The sequence below is a fragment of the Acomys russatus genome, chromosome 32, assembly GCF_903995435.1.
Source record: "Acomys russatus chromosome 32, mAcoRus1.1, whole genome shotgun sequence".
Classification (NCBI taxonomy): Eukaryota; Metazoa; Chordata; class Mammalia; order Rodentia; family Muridae; genus Acomys; species Acomys russatus.
The window spans coordinates 11,041,712-11,064,895 of NC_067168.1; the positions used below are offsets into that span (position 1 = coordinate 11,041,712).

Consider the following 23,184-nt stretch of genomic DNA (forward strand, 5'->3'; position numbering starts at 1 on the left):
TTATATATATCTTAAGTTTTCAGTTACAAATGTGATCCAAGTCATTTTGCTTTACTAAGAAACCAGTACTCTAAAAATGTCCAAATGTGATCATAAATATACAGTGTCTTAAAACAGAAATAATATATTCCCTTGTTACAGGAAAGATGGAAATACTTATTTCACTGCTCAGAGGTTGGAATGAATCGTGCACCGTTCTAGAGGTCTTCCATACTAAGACTGTGCGCATCTCCTTATATTGAACACACCTTACAACGACATTTTTAAAATAAAAATGGATTTTAGTCTATTTTTCTAATACATTGCAGATAACATCAGGAAATTACATTTTTCAAATAGATTCCCTTCAAAACCAACTAATTACTGACTTAAATTTCCAACATACACACTTTCATTTTCAGTAATGGTAAAGTTTACTCCTTTTTTAATATAACATGTCATCATCCATTTCTGTATTATGAAGAGTTAACTACTTAATTTTAATCATATAGTTCAATATATTTGTTAGAAAAAAATAAATGTACAAAAAAACCTAAAAAATTTGAAATTATTTTTCAACTGTAAAATCACAGCAATCCAGTCAAGATCTGGAAAATGGTTCACTTAGTGTCATTGGAGAGTTTCTGTACAAATTTCGGTACAAATGATCTAAAAAGCCCAAATGCATCACTTTTCATTCTTCTTCAAGACAGCTAAATGACAGTTAACATTTATCCTTATTGGAAACAAGGAAATAATTATATAATCTAATTACATATTTTGCCAAGATTCAATTAAAGACTTTATTCTCTACATTAGGGTCATGCTGATAAATATATTCCCCATCCTTCCTTTTTAAAAATGTAGTATCTGAAAAATTTGGATACATTTTTGTACCATATTAGTCCTCAGAAAATACTACATTCTTAAAACGTAAGAAAAAAGTAATTTTAAACAATAGAAATGGCATTTATGTTGGTTTTCAAGGTATAAAATAACTAATGTACCATAAACAAATAAATAACTGCTTTCCTTTCCCATAGCAGTACATATAGTAATACATTCTCCTAAGTCATATAGTTATCATTTACAATAGACAACTTAATTTTACTAATGATGCAAAAAATAATAGAATACAAGGCACAATCATTAAATGGAGTTTCTCTTTAGAGTGTATATTGAGCGTGATAAGGATACCATAAAAAGTGCAGAAAGAACACAATGTGCAATGAGACCACTGTATAAAACATGATTGCATAAAAAGTGATTTGGCCTATTTTTAACTTTTAATAATTGAAAATAACCAATCTTTTCCTTAAAATTAAACTATAAAGTATGACATTTTAAAATTATTTTTATTCTACTACTACCTAAAAAAATCCTGAAAAAAGAATTTATACCTGGGTAATAGTACTTAAGTATGCGTTTGTATATATATTCAATGACACCCATTTATTAATACACACGCACACACAGACATGGTTCTTTTTAAGTCATTTTAGCCTATTGGATATGTCTGAAGTTTAAAAAATGACATTAATCCAGATCAAGTAAACATCAAATTCCATACTTTTTTCTCTATTTTCCTTGAATCCTTTAACCATTTAAAACATTTTCTCTAAGATATCTCTGTCAAAGGACCCACCAGTGCATTATTTTCCTACTCTTAGTTCCAAAAAAAGATACAACTCAGCATAATTCTGTAATAACTTGCTCTTTAGAATATATAGCTTTCCCAGTATTGAAAAGTGTATGATGTCCTGACAGTCAAGAACAGGAGGCTGTTCACTGCACTGATTCTCAGTCTTTGGCACAATAAACAGAGACAGAGTGACTGATACAAGAATCAAGGTCTGAAAAATTAGACAGTCAAAGGTTTTCCAATGTGGATATGTTTCCTTTGTATCAATACATTTTCTCCTAAGTTTGGCAGAAATGAAGTTAAACAAAAGCTTCCTCTAGATCTTCTGCAGTTGAACACAGTACAACTAACAACACTTTCCAGGATAACTAACGGTGGGAACTTTATAGAATTACCTTTAGAGGAAACGCTTCTTAATGTACTGCTACTCTGTGTCACATCTTTCTTCCTAGGGGCATGACTTCTGTTATCAGTAAAAATGTACCTTACTTGGTCAAAAATAACTCAATTTAACAGGAAACATTCTATCATTAGGAATACTATGCTTCTTTAGAGTGTAGCAGAGATTTTCTTCCATAAATAAATCGGGAATTTGTAACAAGTCTTCAATTTAAAATAGTGGGTGAAATGAATGTGGAAACAAATAACCTACCTAAGGGCAATAAATAGCAAACATTTGAAATATATATGTATATAGATTTTTTTCCATTCAAAGAAGTAAATTATCTTCTAAATTTGTGTGTTTGTTTTTCCTTCCCCGCACCCCCACAAGTCAAATCCTAACATTCCCTAATCCATCATAGCAGCCAGGAAGCAGAAACTGTAGTTCTACGTACTCCTTAACTGTACCTGCTTTATAGATTTTGAGTACAATATTTTGTTTCAAGTTACCAACCAATTAAGTTAGCCTTTGCTTTTTCAGTCAATTTTCGGACTCGTCCTCTACTAGAAGTCCCAAAAGTTAAAGAGGTGTCTTCGAACAAGAGCTGCCTCTGCTCCTCTTCTGAGTCATCCTCGTTATAGAAAGCTGTCCTTCGACCTTGGTTTCTAGTTCTCATGTGAGGTTCAGAGCCTTTGAGTTCTTCAAACTCCTCTTCCTCATCTATAGGATCATCTGTTTTTTTCCGGTTACTTCTCCTTAACACTTTAACATTTGTAGGAACTATGAGTTCTGAATCTAGGTTTTGCATTTTCATCTTCCTTTTGGGTTTTCTGCCTCCACGACTCTTTTTCTGTAAAAAATCCTCCTTAACAACGTTTGTTTCAGAAAGAAAGTTGCATGTTGAAGAAGGAACTGTGTCACCCCTGACAGGATGCACGTCATTCTGCTCAGAGTTTTCTTGCTTTGCACACTGAAGTTTCTTGGGCTTTCTACCTCTTTTCTTGTGTGTAACTTCTCCACTACTGGAGTTAACTTCTACCTTAGGTTTCCTCCCAGGTCCTCTCTTCACAAGTTTTGACGGCTGTCCTCCATGGCCATTTACTTGAATGGTTCCTGGTATAATAGCATTGTTCTTACAGTCTCCTGAAAAGAAAAAACAGTACACCTAACATATAATGGCTTTTTTTTGTTGCTGTATAGCCCTCAACTAGTTGGTAAGAACACTAGTATACTTCTATATAACGAAAGGAGAAGGAGGAGGACGAGGAGGAGGAGAGAAAAGAAGTGAAGGGGAAGGAGGAGGAAGAGGAAGAGGAAAGAGGAGGAAACAGAAGTTCTACTAAAATGAGTAAGAGAACTGCTAAATTTCTACAGTTGTTACCTACATAATTTTTATTTTTAAAAAATTTGTTGTGTGCACTCAGATGTTGATGATGTTATGTGTGAGCAGCACATGTGTCACCATGTATCTGGAAGTCAGAGGTAACTTTTGGGAGGGAGATCTCTCCTACTCTCACATAGGTTCTGAACATGAAAATGAGATGGCCAGACTTGTAGGGCAAGGACAGTTACCTGCTGACCCATCTTACTGGCCCCTGGAAAAGATTCTTAATGAAGACAGAAAGAGAGGGTTAAGTACAAATAGAAGACCATTGTCTTGGTTAAAAATGGTAATATGAACAAATTCTATGCTACAAAGCCAAGAAATCCAACAAGTCATAGCAAAGAGAGAAGAAAATGCTAACTTCCCACAAATGGTTTTCTTTAGTTTAGCTGTTTTACAATGGCAACTATGAGTTGACAGTAAGGTAGAGAAATGTGGGAATGTGCATAAAGTAGCAAAGTATTTCTACCAAACAAATTGCATGACATCTGTGTGCCCTTTGCTTTCCATAAAGACTGCTGATAAAAGCACTAAGATATGAAAAGAGAAATTGAATCATTCAACAAAGGTCAATTACACACACATATCAGAACTCTTTTCTTTCTTCTTTTGAGATATTGTAAAAAGATATGACATTTGAATTATGGGCAGAGAAGAAATATAGCTAACACTATGCTAAACTTTCCAGAAAACGACAAAAGAAAAATTTCCAAACTGAAAAGAAGAGATGCCTTATTCAGGTTTAAGAGGCCTAACTGAACACCAAACCAAAAGAAAGAATATGTAGAAATAAAGAGAAAGGTAAAGCAACTCAATGGGCCACAGAAGGACAATTAAAAATAAAAAATAAAAAGGTCCAAGAGAAGACCAAACAAGCAGCAAAATGATATGAATATAGACAAAACTTTGAATAGTAACTCTGAATATCAATACCTCAACTTCCCAATTAAAAATAAAAACAAAAACAAAAACAAAAACAAAGGCTTGCAGACTAGGTTAGAAAACAGGTTCCATTTTGGGGTAAAGTAATAGAAAAATGTGTTTCAGGCAAGTAGTTAGGAAACAATACTTAGTATTATACTATCTGACAAAATGAAGCTCAAACCAAAATTAGTCAGAAAGGTAAGAAGAAAAATTAATTGAAGGGACGAGAACCCAAGCCCTATGACAGGAGAGGTAGGGGAATACTACCTGGAATTAAATGCGTAAGTGGACATAGGAGGACTCAAGGAGAGGTTGGGGATAGGTTAGTCCAAACTGATGATATACGTAAAAAAAGCCTTTTGGAAATCTACTACTTTGTAAGCTAATTTTAAAGTCTTATTTAAAAAAGAAGAAACTGAATAAAACCTTGCATGGGTGGCTACTGCTGCTCCCAAAGCATGTGGGTTAAATAAAATTTTCAGTGTTAGGCTCAGAATACATTCTCTGAGATACTGGTGAGGTAGGCCCAAGAAAGACCTAACACAACATAAGCTATTTCCCATTGACCTTGATTGTCCTCCACAACTAGATGTTAAGACCCGAATGACGAAGTCATTCCTTACATTTGGTATAGGAAATAAACCTCAATCGATCCCCAAACTCTCTCCCTGCTGCCTATTCTTAGATAATGCCAAAGGTGCTATGCAGCCTGCAGGGGAAGAGAACACAACGGTCTCATCTAGAGCTGGAGCCTATATGCACAACCTGCCAGGCAACACATGTTCACTGGTGCAATAGTGCCATGTCACTTACGGGGTGACCAACCAATTCTAAGTGGGTATGAGGCCTGCACCAAAGACAGAGGTCATGCTTGCTACTGTAAACCTGGTCAAAAAGCCCAAAACATAGGAGACTGTACACTGAAGGAGGATGTACAGGATACTTTGAGTTTTTGCTAGATGGCCATACTGGCAAATGGCATTCGACTAAATATTTACATTTATATCTATAGAATTATGTTACTCTAAGCTTTGGTTGGAGAAGCAGCTCTCTTCAGTGGGTAAATGCTGAGAGTCTTAGCTAATCAAAGTTTAAAGTATAGCTGTGGGCAAATCACCTATACCAATCTCGGCTCATACAAGATAGAAGATGGGGCAAAAACAATCCTAGAGGCTGGAAGAAGGGGAAGAGAGTGGTGAAACACTAACTTATGGATATAATGTGGTTGATGTATACATCAACTCACAGTAGTTGTGGTTATCAACACAAGATAAAGCCAGTCAAAATATCAACATGAATGGGGTAGGGGACCCTGAGACTCCATGCTTGGAAAAGTAACTACTGGCAGTTAAGGGCTGGGGAGGGAAGATCAATCACTTCCACTGAAGGTGTGGCTGCTAGTGTATGGTCCGTGCCTTAGGAGGTGGCCCCAAACCCATGTAAATAATGGACTTAGGGCATTAATAATCAAATTACCAATTTGGATACTAACCTATTAATTGGATTTTGGGCATTAATAACCAAAGAGGAGAATATAGAGACTGGAAAGAGGCATGGAGAGCAATAGTGGGACTTCATGGGGAAAGTGATGACTATGACCAAAATGCATTGTTGAAATATATGAGATTTCAAAAGATAAATAAATAAATAAACAAACAAACAAATAAATAAATAAAATAAATGCAAAACTGTGATGATCAAATTCATTTGCTCACATGTTAAAAACGGTTATTTGTCTTTCAGAGAGCCCGAGGTTTGATTCCCAGCACCCACAAGGTAGTTTACAACCATTTCTAACTCCAATTCCAGGGGATTCGACTCCTTCTTTTAACTATCATGGACACTATATGCATATATTTCATAGACATATATATAGGCAAAACACCCAAACCTATAAAATAAAAAAATGTTTTTAAGGATTCCTGAGATGGTATTTTAAGAGTTAGAGAGGTAACATGAGACAAAATAGGAAAGAGAGTGGGTGAGGGAGAAGGGAAGAGCAGCCAAAGAAGGAATAAAGATGAGGTAAAACAAGGGAGGGGAGGGAGCGGAAAGGAAATCTAAGGAGGCGGGAGGAAAAGGGAGACTCAAGAAGGGAGGCAATCAGAGGCAAGACAGACTGGGTAAGGACTGAAAAGTGAATGGACCAATAGTTAGAGAATTAAGATAAGGCTTTAGTTATATCCATGGAAAGGAGAATGGGCTTATGTGCATTAGAGAAAAACATAAGACAAAAGAAATCTAAAGTGTTGAACAGATTTGGATGCTAGGTTGACACCCAAGGTTTAGTCTTCGTAGGTGGGTAAAATACAATGCTTCTAAAATGAATGAGGCGACTTTAGCCAAGAAAAACTTGAGTGAGGTTTCTGGTAAGAATATTAGTAAGAAATGTCTGAGAAACATTTTTGGGAAGTTTTAATAAAAATTGCTTATTACTAGGCTATCTTAGTAATGTGGTAATGAAACTTTTCCCATCCTTCAAACATAAAGCCTTTACAACAACAAACAAACTATACTCCAAAGGCTTTGGAATTCAAAGTGTAAGGAAGCAAAAGTTAAAAACCAGTAAGTTACCCTTTAGTAAAGGTCAATGTATTTTATTTTGTGACCTAGGGTCTATCAACAGTTTATATATTTATTCTAGAAATGTGAACTATGCCACACTGGGTTAACAAAATCAATTTAGAAGATGCCTTTGTTCAGGTTTGTAAAAAGGAAGCTAGAAACTAGTTTACAACATTCAAAGCCTTTAATTCTAGACTATGCTTTTAATTCTATAGCTTTTTATCTTTAAATTTTTAGTGAATATTTAGCTTTTAATACAAAGTTCAACATTACTAAATGTATCAGATTACACATTGTAACTACTAAATTGTCACCCACCAAAAAAGAAAACATAAAGGCCAGCTTCTATAACACATTCAGGTGGCATTTTTGAGGAAGGGCACTTACTCACTGGCTTGGCTTTAGACCTGTGACCTCCCTGTCTCAGTCTCTGCACTGAACAGCCATGCAGCACCACAGCCAGACAGAACAGTTTACCTGGGTCAATGATACCTGGTGACTTGGGAAGTGTGGGTACTTTTGGGAGGACAGAAGACTTCATTTTACGTTTGACAGGCTTTTCCTTTTCCATGTTTTCTTTTGCAGAATTATTCCTTGTACCATGGCCAAATGTGGGTTGATCAGAGCCTGAAAGCATACTCAGGGCTTTGGAATGCTTCACAGAGTTTTCTAGTACTAAAACGCAAATGTAAAAAGATTAGAAGCCAAGACTTGTTGAATTCATACATAAGCAAAAGGTCTGGGAGTGCTACTAATCTGAACTGCCTCAACTAGCCAGAAGAAGGAAAATGAGTTATAACTGAAGCTTCCTTACAAACACTTTCTTTTCTATAGTGCTGGGATTAAACACAGGGCCTCATAGATATTAGACAAGCCCAGGGATCTACGCTCTAGTGAGAAAAGGATCTAAGAAAATGACAGCAAGTGTAGCCCTATAGAAGTTTTCTTCTCAGCTCAAGACTATAAAGGCAAGTCTCGCCAAATTGTTAGCAAGCATCAGGTTTAAATTTGTGCAGTCTGTATCAGTTCATTGTTATTTTGCTCTACAAAAATAAAATAAAACAAAGAAACAAACAAAAAACCCTAAACCTCAATTATTTTTCTCATTTAAAAACCCAACTTTCAAAAAGAGAAAAAACAATAAAGCAAAAGCAGCAGCTTCAAGTAAGGACTAAAATTCACAAAAATATCAAAAGCTTAAAAAAAAAAAAAAAAATCACACTGTGCTGTAGGAACTGTGACTAAGTCTTACTTGTTTTTCCTGGCATGGCAGATGTATTAGTTTTTGAAGTAAAAGCTTTTGTGGCTGATGATGTAGATGGCTGCTCAGTTATAACTGGATCCACAGCTACTCGGTTGCTCCGGGTTCGAACCACTGAATTGGATTCTGGTTTACCATTCATCTGAGCAGCATTATGCCTGGGCAGTGCTGATCGTGTAGGTATAGAAAATGGAGAGGTAGATGTTTCTGACTTCAGCTGGGGTTTTAAGGTCCGTCTTTTCCTTTCAGGGCTGTAAACAAGATTAGATCACATTGTTAGTCATTCCTAACAACTCTCCATTTTTATTTACAAGTTTTTAATACAGTTGAATTCGACATTTGTACTATTATGAATATGTTAAAATATGAGATTTGTAGTGGATTTCATATGGTTGTGAGCCTTTGAAAGTGAATATTTAGTGAAGGATCATCGTAAATGCTATAGTTATATGACAGAAAGCATGATGCCAACACTATCCTAAAAATGCTGTTTTACTGTATAGATTTAGCAGTTTGAATTTAAGCACTTACACTAGAAAAGCTTTAGTTTAAAAGATTAAAAATCCTCCACATCATAGGAACTTGCATGTCAAATATATCATTCTGCAATATAGGGAATAGTAAAGCAAACATTAAAAACCACCAAGTTCTACCATTTAGATGACAAAGTTATAGATTAGTAAGTCATGTAAAAGGAACTAAGTACCTTGATGCAGCACTGCTGGAAAGGGAGCTGCTTCTGTTTCGCTTCTTCCTCCTTTTGGTTATGGTATTTCTTTTATGAAAACGAAGGGCAGATTTATAATCTGACAAAACTGAACTAATATGTTCTTCAAAGAAAGCAGACAGGCGTAAACTCATGCTGTAAATCTACAGAGAGAAAAAAATATCCACAAAATGGGGTAAATACTTTTCAAAAGGAAAGGTCTATTTAGTAAATACTGTAATTTAAATATTTTTGTAGTAAAATTTTCTAGAATTTAAAAACTTGTTTGTATTTAATTTTTCAATCTCTTCTGATGGAAAGTAACCTAAAGCATTTTTTTTTTTTTTTTACATTTAACTATTTTAACTTTAGATTAGACATTATTTGAGATTTTTAACAGAAATGATTCTCATTTAGAGTGGCAAAATTCCACATCATGAACTCTACCATACTCAAACTACCTCAAAAGGGCTGGAAACAAGTTTCCTTGCTAGGTCTATCATCAATAAGATCTCTTCATGGTTGTATTTTGTGAAGCTGTGTTCCGACCAAAAAAAGGTAAGTGGCAAACTGAACTTTTAGTCATTCTCAATTGTTTCTATTACCCATTCACATGGAACTAGTAAAGCAGAAAGGTACAAGTTAGGCTCAGAAGGCTCTAGTATTTAACAAGACAATCACACTACCTTTAAAAAGATAACTATTCCCGAACTGACATCAATGTTTAAATGGTATCACTGTTTGAAACAAACAGACATACCCCACAGTAGAAAGTAGCAGGTCATCATTAATATTGACAACATAAAAGCCAGTTAATTTTGTTCAAAGTTTTAAGTAAAAACATTTAAAGATTTGACATTCTTTTAGCAAAATAAAACAATTTGATGATATACCCTTGATCTTTTGCTTGGTGTATATGCTTTGGAATTACTAAAAATGAGCCTGACATCTTTACACAGCTCCATTGGTGACTCATAGTTCCCAGCCTCTAAAGTCTCTCTGACAGTAGCAAAGTCCATTGGAGTGTCAATGATGTCTCTGTAGTCCTAAGATAAAAGGGAACAAGATACTATTAGCAAAGTATCATTTTACAGCACAGGAATTCACAGGATTTTTATGACAAGTCACAGAAATATTACCCATCATTTGTAAAAACAGAACAATAAATTCCTAAAAACTTCAGCCTACCTATAAATCTAATGAATAGACTGACTGAAACACCATAAAACGAGAAAAAATAATCAAGATGGGGCTGGAGAGATGGCTCAGCAGATAAGAGCACTTGTGGCTCCTACATAGGATCAGGGCTCAGTTTTCACCACCCACATGGTGGCTCATGACCATCTTTTGAGTTCAAGGGATCCAATGCCCTCTTCTGAACTCTGCAAGCACTAGTCACACATGTGGTACACACAAACATAATACAAAAATAAATCTCAAACTCCCCAAGACATCTACACAGAGGCTGAAGTTCCAGTAATTTCAAGTTTCAGAATTTAAGAGTATTTTATAATCAACAAAAATAATAAATATAAGTTGATGTCAAAAAGCTTACATTCTTTTGTGTAAGGGAAAATAGAACTATGGAAGAGAACTGGATAAAAAGTAAGTAAACACGATGAAGAAAACAGAGGTAAAATGAGAGCTAATGGTCGCTGCAGTGTAAGACAAGTAATTTAGTACTACCGAGTATACTGCACCTGTTCAAAAGCACTGATTTCAGCCTTTGGTGATTTCACTCCTGCTTCCTTTTGCTTTACTCCTCCCTTTTCATACTGAGAACTGAGCACACCTTATTGATTCCTAGAGTTCTGATACAAGTTATATACACCAGTTTAAATATTCCCTACATCTTATTCCCCTACATTTGTGTATCCCACAAATGCTGATACCCATTTTGTATTCGTTTTCACTGAGGTTATATTTTTAACTACCACACACTTATTTCATCTACTGTGTACAAGAGTAGAACACAGCCTGATTTGGAAGTACTATATGCTAATAATCCAGTAATTGTAAGGCAAAGGCAAAAGGACTATGAGTTCTAGGCCAGTTTGATCTACCTGAGAGACGTTCCAACACTGATTTTATCACAGAGACACACTTTCTCAATGATTTCAATCAATATTAGTTTTTACTTTTTTCCCATTTGCTGATTGTCTTTTCTGTTTTCATCTTTCCATGTGCTACATGAATAGGTTCTGAGTAGCATATGCTTAAAGGAGATGTCTCTCGAACACTAGAGCCAAGAATCACATTTATCGTGGAATGGATTATTCTAGATTTTTAATTGGGTTGCCACTCTCCCTCAGTTGGTTTAGACAGGGTTCTTGGGTTTAAATTCTTTACTAACCATGGCCCAAGGCCTCATTTATTTCTGCACAAGGCTAATATTTATATCCCTATAATAAAAATATTAAGGCTCAAAACACAACTAATAGGACAAGCAAATTTTAAATCCATTTTTTAAACTACAAATTCTTTGTAGGAAATAAAGGAAAGCCGAGCTTCTGAAAATCTGAGTACTGTATACAGCACAAACCAAGTTCTGGAATTCTGGGAAGGTGCAGACTAACCCAAGTCACTCAACTGTTAGAGCTAAATATTTTCCTTGCACATTTAATGAGTCTACTTCTGATCCTTGAAATTAAAAACGATATATATTTTATGGTATCAAACAACACTTGTCTATATCATCATTTCAAATCAAAGTGCCTATATAAAAACAAGTAATGGAGTTAGGTGAAACCGTATTTAGGTTGTGATGCATTATAAACAGTACACTCTTGAAATCCTAACTAGAAGAATTAGCCTAAATTGACATCTATGCTTGTATGCAATAATGAGTAGCTGTATCATAATCTCAACACTCTTAACTACTTATTTGTTAAAATTCATACACTGAAATTACCTAAATACATACAATATTTCTTATAGTGCTAGTCTTTGTTTTGTTTTTTCATATTCCCACAACAACCTCAAATCCATTCTTCCTGCTTCTCTTCTGAAAAAGACAAGCCTCCCATGGGTATCAACCAGCCATGACATATACACAATAATTTAAACTGATTATTTCCATGTAGTGAGTGTTTCATTATTACAAAATTACTTATGCATTTTCATTTCATCATCATGACTCCATGAGAAAAATAGGTTTCATTATTTTTGTTTTCTAGATAACAGTTGTAAGCTCTTAGAATTAATATGGAGAAGAAAAGAGTTTGTGCTAGTAATTTTATTATTATTACTACTATTATTACTATTATTATCATTATTATTAATGTATTTATTTTGGTCAACTTGACACAAGGTAGAGTTATCTGAGAAGATGTAAGTCAACTAAGGAATTGCTTCCATCACACTGGCATGTAGTTAAGAGTTGAAGGGGATGTTTTCTTGGTTAATGCATGATGAGGAATGGCCCAACCCTCTATGGTGCTAACCCTGCGCAGATGGTCCTGGGTTGTATAAGAAAGGTAGCTGACCAGGCCAATAAGCATTCCTCCATAGTTTTTGCTTCAGTTTCTGCCCCAGCTTCACTTACTGTTGGACACTAACCTGTAAGTCAAATAAACCCTATCTTCCCAAGGTTGCTTTTGGTCTTGGTGTTTAAGACATCAATTGAAAGTAAACCACTAAGCGTAGTTAGTAAAAATTATATCATATGCGAAAACTAAGCGGCTTACTCTAAGTTACAAAACTGGCAAGAGCACAGCTAGAAGCATTAGGCCCGTTCTTTAGAGGCATATTTTAGATCTCTTTCCATTTTACCACATTTGCCAATTTAAGAGTTTTTGGTAACTGAACAGGTATCGAGAACATGGATGAACTAATGAGGAAATGAAGCACAGTAATAAAAACAGTTTCAAAGCAATCTTAGAAATACATACTGGATACTCAAGAAGATCTACTGGCTGTCGAAAAGGCTCTGAATCTTCACATTGAAATATCAGATTTAGTAATTCTTGACACTGTTTCTTCCATGCTTGAATATCGTAAGACTGAGCTCTGTTGCGTAACCTTCTTCTAGGTTGATGATCCTGAAATAAAAACACACAAGTATATTAGAAGCTATTATGCAACACAACTTACTCATTTGTTCATTCACTCATACACTTACTAGTGTTGTGTGTGTGCTTGTGCCCATATGTGACACCTATGTGACACACCTGGTACCACTCCTCAGGAGCTTTCCTCAGAACATTGTTTTTATTTTAAAGTATTAATTTATATCCATCCATTATCTGTCTGTCTGTCTGTCTATCTAAGACTCTCTACATAGCCCTGGCTGGCCTAACTTACTACTTTAGACCAGGCTGGCCTCAAACTCAAGAGATCTGCTCCGTTAGTGCTGAGAGTACAGGTCTGTCACCATGCTCATAGATTGATTTTATTTTTAATTATGTACACGTGAGTATGTGCGAGTAAGAGAAGGTGCCTGCAAAAGTTAAGAGGCACCAGAAGCTGCCCTGAAGCTAAAGCAGCTGTTAACTGCCCAGCATGGGGCTGGGACCATAAGCTCTCTTAAGCACTGAACATCTTGCTTGTTCAGGGTATCTCACAGAGTCATTGGCTCACTGGCAAGCAAGCCCCAAGGCACCTCCTGTCTTCATCTTTCCAACACAGTGATTACAATGAGCTGAACATCTGAATTTTTATTTGGGTCCTGATGCCTACAAAACCAGCACCCTATTCACTGACTAATCCAATTTGTGCTTTTAGTCCAATCTTAGCATAGTTTGAGCATTCCTGAACTGAAAAGCTTGGCAGAAGTGTTTCTATTTGAAGTTTTTTTGTTTTGCAATATTTGCACAGACTTAACACTGAAGAATACTAGTCAAAATCTGGAAACTACAGCAAGAAACTTTTTGAGTCTTGGGGCTCAAAGAGTTTTTGAGCACTCTGAATGTCAGATTTTCAGATTAGAAATGTTTAAGTCATTTGAAATACTAACCTTTCTCAGAAAAATATTTATACTTAGAAAATTATTTGAACACTTAAATTTCTTTTAATATCACTAAGAATAAAAGACTAAGATTTTAGTATACTTTCATACATCAAAAAAAAACTGTGGAAAAAAAATAGAAGCTATCAAAACCAAAATGCTGTTTGTGGAGGAATGTCTTAAGTGGATGTAACAACTGTCAATAAAGTGCTGTTTAGCCAATCAACGGGGCTGGACAGGAAGTGGAAAGTGGAACTTCCTGTAGAGGGAGGAGCCAAGGATTGACAGTTGATAGTGGAAGGAGGACAGTGAACAGTTGAAGGAGGAGGAGGAAGAAGTGTACTAGGATCAGATTGGCAAGTGCCTGGGATATATGTTTGTTATGAAGTTTAGAGTGGTTTATTTTAGTTTATGAGTATATTATAATCAGTTTAGATTCTGCCGGGCGTAGTAGTGCTCGCAGTTTCAGACTCTTGTCAGTTATCGGCACCCTAGGCTGAACTGATAAAATTTATTTTAACAGTTGTTACCTTCCTTTTTCGGGTAGATGTTCCTGGTACATCAGCATCTTTCTCTTCTTCCTTTGAGGCAGCAAAACATCGAATTCATGAAATATCATAGACCTCATCACTTGGTTGCTATTCTTTTCTCTCTTTGGAAATCTCATAATGCCTATCACTATGGCACTTGACTGATTCAACAAAATCGTGCCTCATTCAAAATTTTCAATCAAGTAAACTCTAAATATGACACTAACAATAATACAGTAATGGCAAAAGCAATTTTATAACAACTTTAACAAGAATACTATTACCTGTAAATTTTATTTAATGCACTATAAAATACAGTGTTAATTACTATAGTAACTACGGTGAAATCCATTACATACCTCAGAGTCAGACAGAACTTTCTTCTTCATTGAGTTGTAAAGTGGAATTATGTTATAACAAGTCTGATCCCTAAATAATAAAAGAAAATATTGATGTCTGATCAGAGCTATGTTTTGTCCTAAGAAATTCTTCCTAATACCAGATTTTAAGATTAAATTTTAAGCCAAACAATTTTTCCATTTGTTGACAATAATATATTACCCATATACATTTGATTCACGTATCACTTTTGCTCAGGTGCCTGGGACACCACTGTGCCTGGGTATCATCTATTCTCTGATATTCAAGGTAAAGTTATATGCCCTGTTCCTGTTACTATCTTAAGTGAAAAGTATCACATAAAACATTGTCTTTAGTTTTCTCCTTTTGATATCATCACCTAAATCTTCCTTCCCCTATATAACTTCCATAACCTACTCTCATATATTGCTTTCTCTATCTTTATTTTAACAACATACCGTTTTTAAAGTCATGAGACTGTTCAGATTTTTCAATATTCCTTTCTCTTTAAAACTCAATTATTGGTCCACTACTGTGAATTCTATTCTCACACTGCTTGGTCCTTTCCTTTTTCTCATTTCCATACACTAAGCCTTAAGGTTGTTGATCCATAGTAATGGCTATTTATCCTTTTTGTCTTATCTCCACTAGAAGATATTATAGTGAAATGAATATTTTGAGGTATAATGTAAAAGAAACTATGCATATCAAAATACTTGGTAATATCTATTTATTTTAAGTACCCATACCTTAGAAGCCCATTTCCTAAAACTTGAAGAGATGGCTCACTAGTTAAGAGTACATACTATCCTTCCAAAGGACCAGAGTTCACTTTCCAGCATGGACATCATCAGATAGTTTAGAACTGCCTCTAACTCCAGCACAAGGGATCAGATACCTCTCTGAGGGGACAGGCATTTGCATACCAACACAGACACACATATACAAACAAACACAATACAGACAAATTTTTAAAAAGCTTAGTTCCTTAGGTTGGCAAAGTACCTTCATGATTTGGTCCAACCCAAAAGTATAGCAATGTCCAATGACTTACTCTATTCTACCAATTCATTTTTCAAACAAAACAACACAAACAAACAAACAAACCAAAAAACACAGCCCTAGTGCTGGGAAGAGAGGCATGAGCCATTAATCCTGGCTTAAGTTTTTTTTCTTTAGACTAAGCTTTTCTTCTTTCGTTCAAGATTTATTTATTATGTATACAGTATTTTGCCAGAAGAGGGCATCATATCACATTACAGATGGTTGTGACTCCCCACGTGGTTGCTGGGAATTGAACTCAGAACCTCTGAAGCAATAGTCAGTGCCCTTAATCTCTGAGCCATCTCTCCAGCCCCTTTAAAAGAACTATGCTTATGTGACAATATCACCTATATAAAAGATGATTTTAGCACTTCATACTTTAAATTATTACACAGTTTTATTTAAAATCATGTCATTACTTATTGCATTTATTATACTGACGCATGCCTATGTCACTCACTTTATAAAATGTAGAAGAAGATCAGTCACAAATTTAGCCGACTTCACAATTGGGCTTCCTGGCTCATTGAATGTTCGTGTATTATGTTCTATATATCGAACTTCCCACATTAGGGATGAAAAACGCCTGAAAAAACAAATAGAGAAGTCTTAACTCATACTTCTAACATGTGCACAATCTTAAATTATGACCTCTGACCTTTTAGTTTACTGTTATAACAATCATATTGTTTGCACCTTGAAAAACTTGTCTAAAATAATAATTATAATAATAATTAAACTCATTTTCATTAAGAGAAAAATATACTTTATAGAAAATATCTGAAATAATACATGCAAACTATTAACAATGCTGCTTTTTACAAGGGGATATCTATAGGAAAGTGGCAGAACAACAAAGTTACAGTTTTAGTTTTACTTATTTTTTACATGCATGGTATTACTTCATCCCCTAATTTCTATACAAAAAGGAAACAAACAGATTGCTTATAAAACATAAAAAGATGATGAGAATCCGCGAGAAACTTAAGTAGGAATTCTTTCTGAGCACTTGTCAATGCTAAAAAAAAAAAAAAAAAAATCTGTAGTCTCATAATTTTATTTCTAAAAGCATAGAAAAATCTGAAGCCATTTTTTGAGAATATAATGCAACTTTTTAACAGTTAATCTTAGTGATTTGTTAACAGATGCAATTATATAGAATAAAACATGCAGTTGTAGCTACAGAAAAACATACATAGGAATTTCTGTACATTTTAGAATGCTGATTCTAATAATTATATAAAAATAAGCCATTAAATTACTAGCAAACAAAACATAGTTTAACCAAAGAATAGTATCAGAAGAAAAAAAAAAACTGTAAATAACAAAATGAGACAAAAAACATTTAAACAGTGCAGTATCATATAAAAACATTACTGCATTAAATAAAAACATAACTCAGACTTTTATGTGTATTAGCAGGCTGGAAAACAAGTGAGTTCCATTTGCAAACATATAACTGGTTGTAAGTAAGTTGATTATAAAGCTAGATTAACAACAAAGAAGACTATTTAAAACATAATGTATCTTGAAAATAAATTGCACTTTAGCAATCAGCCTGTTTCAGCAGTATGTGTAGAAGAAAGCTTATTCACAGTAATTGGAAATGCCAACTCCTTTTGTGAGCTATAATCCAACTAGTGACTCTTCCTCACATATCCAATGCTATGCTCTATCCTGTAGCACTATGTATAAATTCTCCAAATCTAATCAATTCTAGATCTAGGAAACAGTTAATATTCTCTGTTTGTTCTTCTCAACTTCTGCACCTGACACCAAAAGCCTTGAAGGTAGGCTGACAAAGACCATATCATATGGAATTTTCTCATCTTTGCATCTGTGAGTAGTTTGCAATAATGATTCAACAGCATGTGGACCTAAAACCAGTAAGATCATCTTTCAAACCAAGTTGAATTCTATTGCTTTGATGGTTCTCACCTACCAGGACATAAATATGGCAGGTGGGAAGAAAGACTTTTCTAGCTCACATGTCATTAACATGGCTGCTGAGAAGGCCCATGTCAGTCAGTAAGGACAAAGCAGTATTTACAGTGTTATATATACTAACCTACAGCAGTAAGAAAACTAAACCTACATACTATATAGAAAAACATCGGCAGAAGGACTGAATAAAAACTTCCTTATATTAGAAAGAGTAAAACACTGCAAAAATGTAAAACTAAAACTAATCATAAAAAGAAATTTTAATGCAATTAATTATTATGTACGTTACAGTGTCAGCCTACTAAGCAAAAGTCATTAAGAAAAATTGAAAATGTCTCTACAAACTATAGATCTAAGCATACTTCTACCAATATTTTAGGCAGTATTTAATGTCAGGACTTGGAGGCAGGGGTAGGTGGCTTTGAAGCCAGCTTCATCTATATGGCAAGTTCCAGGATAGCTAAGGCTACATAGTGAAACCCTGTCTCAGAAAAACTAAAGAACTCACTAGCAACCAAAAAGCAAACTAACCACAACAGCTTAAACAAGAACCATAAAAAGTTTTGTGAATCATTTCTAAATTTTGTAAGCATTCAAAAGCTCAATTGACAAGAGATTTATAGAAAATCTATTAAATATTCTAGTATATTATCTGGGGGGAAATGAAACCTTTGGCTTGATTTATAAAACACCTATGAAAAAACTGAGTATTCATTCATAATTCCATAGGAAAGCATCATCAACATTGTAGGGAACTCTCAAGAAATGCAGAGTACAGGGCTGGAGAGATGGCACAGCAGTTAAGAGCATTGTCTGCTCTTCCAGAGGTCCCAAGTTCAATTTTCAGCAGCTACACAGTGGCTCACAACCATCGATAACGAGATCTGAGGCCCTTTTCCTATATTCATGTGTACATGCAAATAGAGTACTCAAATATATAAAATAAAAACAGAAAGGAAGGAAGGAACGAAGAAAGGGAGAGAAAAGAAAGAAAAAAAAAAAAAAAAAAGAAAAAAGAAATTAAGAGTACAAAGGCCTACTTTTACTCTCTATTTTACCTTGACCCCTAGGGGATTCATGTCCATCTGTGTACACACAAAACTGAGGAAGTGCCACAGACTGTTAGTAACTAGATGAAAGAATCCTTTAGTGTTCTTTTGTATCAACAACATTAAAAAGTTCTAACCTGTAAAACCTGTTTTCCAGTCTTTGTTTAATTGTACTTAGATCCGTTGGATATGCCACCACAGTGCAATACATGGGATATGCTTGCAGATCCACAGGGGCCACAAATGCTGAAGCAATATCTAAAGTAAATAAGGTTATAAGTCTATTATTTGTATTTTAAAATTCACTGCTACATTACGATGAAGAAATAACAGATAAATATACTATGAATTTACCAGGACAAGAAAAACGGAGCAAAAACTAGAAGGTCACTTTAGTTTTTAAACTACTTTAAAAACCTAAAATATAAAACTATTTAAGATAAAATTTATAAGGTGATTTTTATAAAGTTTCCATTTGATTAGACTTTAGGGCTGGGTTTACAGCTCAGTGGTAGAGTACTTGCCATATACTTCAGTATGATCCTCAGCATCAAAAAGGAAAAGAAAAACAAAATAAAACTCCCGCATTTGGATATACAGTATGTCCAGTGTCTTCAGTTCTTGCTCTTGATTTTGAGTATTACCCTATATCCTCGGAAGTTGATTCTGGACTATTAGTATACACTGTTTACATACAACAATGGCCTCCAGTTACCTTGAAAGCCCAGAGTTCTGATAAGCAAGTTTTATGGGCACTGCTGACATTTTCACAAACCAACAATGTCCGTTCACAGTCCATGTTCTTTCCCTTGCAATGATTTGTGGATATGTCAGGAAAAATGAAGAACAGCTATACACATAATTAAATTCAACTTTTGCCTACTTTCCCCTTCCAGTTCATATCATGTTAGCTGAGTGAGTGGCGACTTTATAAATTGGGTGTGGGAGACTCAGGTGCTTAATATATGTCTGGCACTATTGCACTCTTGAAACTTAAGCTACAGAAAGATCATGGAACTTAGATGTATTTTCTGTACTTTAGTGATGTTATTATTTACCGAGTGTCATCAGCTGATTTATTCCTCCCACAATTCTTTCACATTCTTCATCTCTGGGATTGGCTCCCCACTCTCCATCAAGAGGTTTATAGATTAGTGACCTACATTCAATTTCAGTTAAAGGAACACTGGTACCGAGTTCTTCTGGAAACACAGCTGAAATGCAGGGAGAAAAACACACCAATGAACATATTTAGTTATTACTGTTAAGTTTTCCTTTGGAAAGAATTGAAGTTGAAAAAAAAAAAAAAATCACAGTTTTCGTAGAAGAATGTCTTAAATGCAAATAAAATAAATTCTTTAAAAAAGACATTACATTTAAAACTAAATGATTACTTATACCTAAAAAGTATACTACAGCCAAGTTATACATGAAAGAGAAAATATTTCTACAAAAGAAAATTACAATTTTTATCCATCTCATAATTCAATTGCCATATTTATTTAAATAAAATATATACAGTGAAAATGAACTGATAAAAACTTTAAAAGTATTTTAATCAAAATCTAAAATTTTTAAGCCAGGTGAGGCGGTGCATGCCTGTAATCCAGCATTCATGGAGGCAGAAACAAGCAGATCTCTGTGAGTTTGAGGCTAGCCTGGTCTACAAACTGAGTACAAGACAGCCAAGGTTTCTATCTTGGGGGTAGAGGTGAGGGAATGACAGGATGGGACCAGAGACCCTCACTTTTTCTAATACACAACAAAGAATTGTAACCAAGAAGAAAGTCTTAAGGCTTCCACTTCTAAAGTGATGTTTTTCACATGTTTAAATCTATTAACACTGTACCTAAGATTTCAAGTAGTGCTGAGGCAGAATCAAACAAATGCAGCAAGTATTTTTTTTTAACTAACTCTTACAGAAACCAAACACTGTATGTCATCAAAATACTTGTGTGTATATGTATGTGGACCTAAATAGAACAACAAAAAGAATTTCATCACAACCATCAATGGATATACAAAGATGTATTAAAATAGTTATTAGTATCATTAATTCGTTAGAAAAATAGCTACAGTATTACAAAGCCTCATTTCTTTATTAGGCCAATTATGAACTCTCAACAATCAAACCATTTCAAATTTAAACACAAAATTTAAACTCCACGATAGACAAAAGAAGAAGCCAGTGACAAGTAATAAGTTGATAGTGATATTTTCTATTTTTCAGTATTTCTACTTGAGCAGTGAAATAAAAATGTTTTTTATTGGCATTAAATGAACTAATTTTAGTCCAACATTTTCAGCATGAATATTGTTTTCATTTCTAAGGTTTTTTAGCTGAGTTCACTTCCTATTTATTATTCGTAATGACCATATGTGACATCAAATTAGAAGATCAAGAGGGTTTTTTTTCCACTTTTGTATTGACGTGTATGGGTGTTTTGCCTGAATATATGTCTGTCACCAAGTATATGCCTGGTGCCAACACAGACCAGAAGAGAGGGTCTGTTTTCCTGGAATTAGATTTACAGATGGTAGTCAACATGTTCACTGCTGAACCTTGTCTAATTTTATGTTCAACAATAAGTTTGCAACTAATACTTTTGTTGAATATTTTATATTTGGTAGTCACAATAACCCTAAATAATATCACTTTTGTTTTGCTGAGTCACGTTCTTACTATGCAGCCCCAGCTTATGGTAATCCTGCCTTTGTCTCTTGAATGCTGAAATTTACCTCCAGCAGTAAACCAGTTTTGTTATTTAAAAAGAAGGAAGGAGGAGGAGGAGGAGGAGGAGCAGGGGGTGGAGGAGGAGGAGGAGGAGGAACAACAACAACAACCACAACCACAACAACAACAACCGCAACCACCACCACCACCACCAAGTCCATGGCTGAAGGGATGTCCTGAGGTCAAAGGTGCTTCGCACAATAGCTAATAAACCAAGTACAACCCTTGGGGCCCAAGGAAGGAGAGAAGCAACTCCTGTAAACTATCCTCTGACTTCTACAAATGTGCCACACGTATGTGCCCATACACATCTCACACAATGTAAAAAACACCCTAAGTCCACGAGGTATACATAATAGGCCTAACATATACTTACCATTATTAGGTATTAGTTCCATATCCCAAGGACTCATCTTTTCTGTATCGCCATTGTCCCAGCTTTAAGAAAGCAAAATTATTCAATTTAAAAAAAAAATCTGAAAACTACAATACAATTTTTATAAGGAGCACATTGAACAAATAATTGCCACAGCATTCAATGAAGTATCTTTACCCCTTTACTGATAAATCAGAAAAAATTTAAAGCCTGGCCTAAAGGAAAATATAATGAATATTTTCTTACCAAACATTGTAACACTGAAACAAACTATCAGGGTACTCAGGTTGAAGAGGCTCTTGACTTTCAATTGTTCCAAACCACCAGGCATCATCTATGACTGATCTAAAGCGGTCACCTGAAAAACAGCAAAAGCCGCCTATCTCATCACACTGACAAATACTGTTGCATTGGTTAACTGCCTTTTTCTAAAGTATAACTCTATTAAGGTTCTTAACTGGATGATTTCACAAGATACAGGGTAATCTATATATTTAAAAAATAAGTCAGGAAAATTGGTACATATACCTAAAAATGTGGCTTGTATTATTTCTTAGATCTCAGTAGTAATGAAACTTTTCCTTTTGCTTAATCCTATTTGCAAATGCAGCATTCAAAAATCATCATTAAGACTATGTCCAAACTTTTCATAGTATACTTTGAAATGCTTCTTGTTAAATATATTTGGAGTTTATTTTTAATTTTTTACTTCCTATTATTTTCACCAAGTAACAGTGACAATGCTAGATTAAATGCAAACCCATAACATACTCAGCATGCTCTCCTTCATCTCTATCATCCTTATACTGTTCTATACAGTCACGGTCCCTTTCCATTCTAAAGGGTAACAACTAAAAAACAAAACAAAGAGAAAACTGTTAATCTTTGTAGAAAAACCAAGCATGCCTTTTGTCTATTTTTCCACATGGACTTTACATTGTGAATGTAATTCTTACTTAATAATTCTTATTATAGTTTCCTATGATCTACAGAAAAGGGTAGAATAGAACATGGGACATCTAGTAGGCAGAAATAATGCTAAGATCAAGCCAGGCATGGAAGATGAGCTCAAGTGAAGATGTGAGGAGGACCTGAGCAGAGGTAACAAGTCATGTGACAGAATGTAGATTAGTATGAATGGGTTACTTTAAGTTATGAGCTAGTCAAAGGTGAGCCTAGCTATATGTCCTAGGTATTTGTAAATATATTTTGAGTCTCATGAGTCACTATTCTAGGAGCTTGGGGCTGGGAAGAAAAAGACACACCCTATTACATTATGGTTATTACCTGTAATAAATCCTCTAATAAGCTACAAGACACTGCCTGTTTTTAATGTCAATCTTTTCAGGGTCTTGTTGT

At 34.8% G+C, this 23,184-nt stretch overlaps 1 protein-coding gene across 3 annotated transcripts in view; it reads right to left on the reverse strand.

Annotated features, from left to right (window-relative positions):
• Positions 1-598: 598 nt before the first annotated feature.
• The window catches only part of Phip (pleckstrin homology domain interacting protein), a 115,411-nt gene continuing 92,825 nt past the window's right edge, over positions 599-23,184 (reverse strand). For 2 of the 3 annotated variants that reach the window (XM_051140243.1, XM_051140241.1), the window contains exons 28-40: positions 22,072-22,183; positions 21,826-21,887; positions 19,774-19,929; positions 18,853-18,973; positions 16,183-16,308; positions 14,678-14,747; positions 14,319-14,369; positions 12,734-12,883; positions 9,737-9,889; positions 8,844-9,007; positions 8,129-8,388; positions 7,354-7,551; positions 599-3,146 (exon numbers count right to left, since the gene is read on the reverse strand). In XM_051140243.1, coding sequence (XP_050996200.1) covers positions 2,509-3,146; positions 7,354-7,551; positions 8,129-8,388; positions 8,844-9,007; positions 9,737-9,889; positions 12,734-12,883; positions 14,319-14,369; positions 14,678-14,747; positions 16,183-16,308; positions 18,853-18,973; positions 19,774-19,929; positions 21,826-21,887; positions 22,072-22,183 — 2,261 coding nt within the window. In that variant the 3' untranslated portion in view covers positions 599-2,508. The remainder of the gene's footprint in view (positions 3,147-7,353; positions 7,552-8,128; positions 8,389-8,843; positions 9,008-9,736; positions 9,890-12,733; positions 12,884-14,318; positions 14,370-14,677; positions 14,748-16,182; positions 16,309-18,852; positions 18,974-19,773; positions 19,930-21,825; positions 21,888-22,071; positions 22,184-23,184) is intronic. The other variant, XM_051140244.1, reaches the window with a different exon arrangement.